General features: G+C 36.0%; 1 protein-coding gene across 1 annotated transcript in view; it reads right to left on the bottom strand.

The window, feature by feature from the left end:
- LOC135220666 (chorion peroxidase-like) overlaps window positions 1-5,000 on the bottom strand; it is a 33,167-nt gene that overhangs the window by 12,225 nt on the left and 15,942 nt on the right. The window contains exons 4-8 of the mRNA XM_064258035.1: window positions 3,955-4,190; window positions 2,875-3,147; window positions 1,607-1,774; window positions 1,079-1,261; window positions 1-26 (exon numbers count right to left, since the gene is read on the bottom strand). The exon at window positions 1-26 is cut by the window's left edge and continues 102 nt beyond it. Of these exons, the coding sequence (XP_064114105.1) occupies window positions 1-26; window positions 1,079-1,261; window positions 1,607-1,774; window positions 2,875-3,147; window positions 3,955-4,190 (886 nt within the window). The remainder of the gene's footprint in view (window positions 27-1,078; window positions 1,262-1,606; window positions 1,775-2,874; window positions 3,148-3,954; window positions 4,191-5,000) is intronic.

Below are 5,000 nucleotides of genomic sequence, written 5' to 3'. Positions count from 1 at the left end.
CGGCTGTTCGTTCAATCTGTTATCACCTGTCAAAAGATCATACATTTCTTTGTAAACCCCAGCGGATGTACATATATATTTCATCTATTACAAAAGCCAAAAGGAGCATGTCATGGTGCTGTAAAGTTGCAAACTCTCTCTCTCTCTCTCTCTCTCTCTCTCTCTCTCTCTCTCTGTGTGTGTGTGTGTGTGTGTGTGTGTGTGTGCGTGCATTTGTTTGTCCTCCTCTTCTCCCCCAAACCTAAATTCGTAACCGATACCCATGCACTTCCTAACAGATATCCCATTTTATATACCTTCAACAAAATAATGCTCTTAATGTCATTTTATGAAATTTTGTGATCTAAATTTGAACGTGAACTTTCCAAATTTCAAATTGTAGATTCAGAGAGAGAGAGAGAGAGACTTTTATCAAGCAGAATATGCCTTCATTAAGAATAATTCCGTACTGATTACAGTTGTTTATTTTCATTTCTAATAATTAGGGCACTGCTGGTCACTATGCTAAAACAAGCAAGAAATTAAAATATCCGAACATTGAATAAGACAACGCACCAAGAACATGTAATCACATTGACATGTAATCACATTGCTTCCCAGCATAGAAACATATAATCAATTGAAACTTTCAAGATATACCCCATTCGTCTAAAAACAATCAATTTATTGTTGTTTTGTGGTAGTATTTTTGAACGTGTCAGGCTATATGAAGATGGTCCGTATCGTATCATTTGCGTAGAGCCTGGCTGGTTAAGTGGACACAATCCTAGATGCCTATCAATTCCGGGTTAGTCTTCAGTTCGAATGTACAAAGCTTCAAAATGGACCATGAGAAAGTTCCGTAAACTACTAAACTACCAGAGAGGCATTAGTTTATGATCATGTGAAGAAGAAGAAGAAGAAGAAGAAGAAGAAGAAGAAGCAGTGGAGTAGGAGGAAGAGAGAGAGAGAGAGAGAGAGAGAGAGAGAGAGAGAGAGAGAGAGCATATGAAGAACATTTTCCGTCTTTTGTCTTTTCTTCATCTTTCTACCTAATACTTAAACCCAATAACTCTCTCAAGAGAGGCCACAGACTTACCTGCTTGGAAGCAAGTGAATTCTCGATCTGAGCAGCATCTCTGAGGCAGGAGGTCACCTTCTGGTGTCTTCTTCAGACGCCCTCCTTGGAAAGTTCTCAGTTCGCTGGCCACTCTGTCGGTTGATCCATAGATCTGAGATCCGTCAACGTAAGAAGTAAGCTGGTTAAGCTGTTCCCTCGGCCCTGGTGATGAAAAGAATTATATTTCGATCATTCGTCTTCTGTTAATTACGTATCAACATAAGTATCGAAAACAGCTCCATTATTTTTAGAATAAAATAACACTAGAAATCAAATAGCATTAGTGTATGTTTACTTTCACGCTTCAGGTAATTGTTGACGTAGTGATTTATTTTGAAAATCGATATTGTTTGAAAAACTGATGCATCTATTTATTATAGTATATTCTTTAAAATGCATGGTGAAAACACCTTTTTTTTTTTTTTTTTTTTTTTACATTTTTTGCAGTTCACACAACCAACATACAAAAAATAAAGCATCAATTACTATACCCATTCTTCCCTTTACCTAAAGTGCATCCTTTGCTTGCAATAAGAGACCTGACAAAACGCATGCAAACTTTCCCATCGGCTTGGAATATTGGATCAGCAGAGACATCAATTGGGCGGCAGTCAGGTAAATCTACTGGAGGAAGTTGACGACCGTCTCCGCAACAGTTCAGGGGCACGGTGTCTCCTGAAAAAAAAAAAAAATAAATAAATAAATAAAAAAAAAAGTAGCAAGCTTTAGAACTGACAATATCTTTCGGTAATTGTGATTCGTTTTTAAATTTGAAGTCACGTATCTGTGATGGGAACAATTTTAAGGTTAGTACAGAGTGATTGTCATGCCACTAACTAAGCAGTTATCATAGGCATGCTAAATTAATTCTTTTAATGCAGTCAAAAATTTTAACTGTTTACTTTGAAATGTTAGAGAATAACTTACATAAAGATGTCGCAATGGTTATCTCGCTATATTAAGCTAGTTATAAAAAACTGAAATAAACGCGTTTTAGGAGATATGTTCATATCATTATCTTAATTCCTTTAAAAATAGCAGCACATAGTATTACAACTTATCAGATAGCATTCCAATTGAAACATTAAAATGAATGGTATCCGTCTTCACAAAAATAAAAGGAAAACCTTAGGCAAAATCGAAAATAACTGACAGATAAAAGTTGTGTGTGTGTGTGTGTTTTTGTGTTTTTTTTTTTTAACGTGGTACGGTAGGTATCTTAGACTAGGTCCCTGATTCTGTCCCTGATTCTGTTAGCTAATCCTTTTTCACATTGAGCGCTTAAGGTATCTACTCATATTATGGTTGAAACACATTCGATTGGTCCACGATAATTCACTTGAAATGATAAGAACTAAGATGAAGATAAATACCTCTAGCTTCCTCAGTTTTTCATCTGAGTAGTTCAAGATATGCTACTTTAGCCAACGCAAATATCAAAGAAGTTGGGTTATTAAGCAATTATTTCCTCTATTTTTCATCACTGACATTATCTTGAAGCTATAAATCTGAAATTTTTTGTCTTTTACCTTCTAAAATCGTCTCAAAATTTCTGAAATCTGTCCCTTCTCTCCACTGTCAACAGCAGCTGGTTCTTTTAATTAGAAAAAAAGTAGTTGACAGAGGTTGTTTTGTACTTGTTATTGCCCAAATATTTCTCTAACTATTGAATGAAGAAATCATCACTCCCTGTATTGAATTTCACATTTAACCAACGAAACATTTATTGTTGCCTGGGCCAATCTAGCAAAAAATGTCATTATTTCTCCACTTACTGGGCAGAGCTGGACAAACTGGTTCTTGCCTGTTGAGAAGAAAACCGGCCAGACTGCTTTGGGGAGGTGGCTGTGGCGCTAAGATCTGCGTCTCTGGCGTGAACGTGATGTCGTGGTCGAGGAACTGACCAAATTGCATCGTCAGGAGGTTGGCATTGGGGTACGGCCGAGATGTGCCGTTGCCTCCGAGGACGAATAGGTTGAAGCTGACGGTTCTTGGGGATGGGAGGCGATTAGGACCTGTTCTACCCTCTCCCCTCATAGAGTCAATGCCTGTAAAGGTTTAACCAAGAAGGAGGAAATAGTCAGATGAACTTTATCTACAGTAGTATGGTTTTTACAGTTAACTTTCTCCATTTTCAATTTTTGTGCTCATTTTGTGAAACATTCTTTTTCTTAAACCTATAAGTAGTATTGACAGTTAAGGAGACCAAGTACAAGGAATACTTTGAAGCGTGCGAGAGAGAGAGAGAGAGAGAGAGAGAGCACCTCCTCACATCAAAAAGGATATTACAGTTCATAACGACTAGTCTTAATTTAGGGGAGCTTATTTTGTCAGCTGTTTGAAATCGGCTTTGGGTGACTTTTCCAGGTAATACGTGGTGCCAGTTGTAGTCCTGTTAGTCTGTGCTATTTGCCTTAAATTTTCTTAGCTATTTACTATAGTGTGAAACCTCTAGAGGAAAATCGAAGCATGATCTCATAAATTGTGTTAATTTAGAATTGTTTGCTGATTAAGTGAGGGGTTCAGTTACTTCCTGAGTGACAGTTATTTCAATTTCAAAAGAACATAGATAATGAATCAACCTTTTACTAACGAACAATATTTACCAACACTCTGGCCTACTTACAGGGCTCTTTGCAATACAGTTGTCTTAAATTTTCATATATTTTGTGAGTTGATTTTTATCATGAAATAATTCGTAAGTTAAGTTTTAGTTCGTAAAAGACATAAAAGAAAGTGTCACCTTATAGCCACAATATAAAAGTTCTCTCTCTCTCTCTCTCTCTCTCTCTCTCTCTCTCTCTCTCTCTCTCTCTCTAAAAATAAAAGCAAGTGATATGCCAGAGATGACAGACCGTTCTCGTAGAATGGATGATGAAGCCTAACAAATGGTCTATTTGACTGTCCCCATTTAGGATTCTGGAGATTATTGCAGGATCCATCTATTCTTCGGTAAGGATGCGTCGAATTGCAGGGACTGGGTTCCGGGAAGTCCACGCAGTTCCCTCTTCTCAGGATCTCCCGACACAGTTCTGGATTGACATGTATCCCTGTCAGGACCCGAACAGCGTCCGGCAGAGGGAGGTCGAGTCTGAAGTAGAGAGATTAAAAAAAAAAAAAAAAAAAAAAAAAACACACACAGTTTAGCAAAATGATGATAGTAATTGCTGACACATAGATATGTACATACACACTCAAACACACATTCACATATATATATAAATATGTGTGTATATATAAAGACAAATGGTAAAAGGAGAAACGAAACAACGAAGTGGTTGCTAGGTCTTTCGACTCACCGTCCTTTACTAGCTGGTAAAGGACTGTGTGTCGAAAGGCCCGGCAACCACAATATTGTTTCATTTTTCATTCATGCCGTGGCGTTTGCCTTCATATATATATATATATATATATATATATATATATATATATATATATATATATATATATATATATATATATATATATATATATATATATATATATATATATATTTATATACATAAATATATATATATTTATATATATATATATATATATATATATATATATATATATATATATATATATATATATATATAGTATATGAAATTGCAAAAGAGAAGTTTGCATATTTAAGTAGAACCGTGGTCAATATAAATGTAGCTACTTCTTGATAACTTTAAATACCAGATGACTCGCAAATTCTGCCTTACCTGACCGTTACAACAACTCCATGCACTTTGACATGTTAATTATAAGAATCAAAGCATCTGTGCTTGCAATTACTAGTGTGCTATTAAAAACAAAGTGTATTTGCTTTTCCCTTGGGAGAGCCTTTTATCAGTGGCACTCACACACATTGTACCTCGCAATTTGAATGTTATCATGAACACGCGAACAAGAAACATTCTTTTCCTCG

This window comes from Macrobrachium nipponense, chromosome 2 (genome assembly GCF_015104395.2).
Source record: "Macrobrachium nipponense isolate FS-2020 chromosome 2, ASM1510439v2, whole genome shotgun sequence".
Classification (NCBI taxonomy): Eukaryota; Metazoa; Arthropoda; class Malacostraca; order Decapoda; family Palaemonidae; genus Macrobrachium; species Macrobrachium nipponense.
The sequence above is the reverse complement of the archived record's forward strand: the minus strand, read 5'-3'. Positions and strand labels throughout refer to the sequence as shown.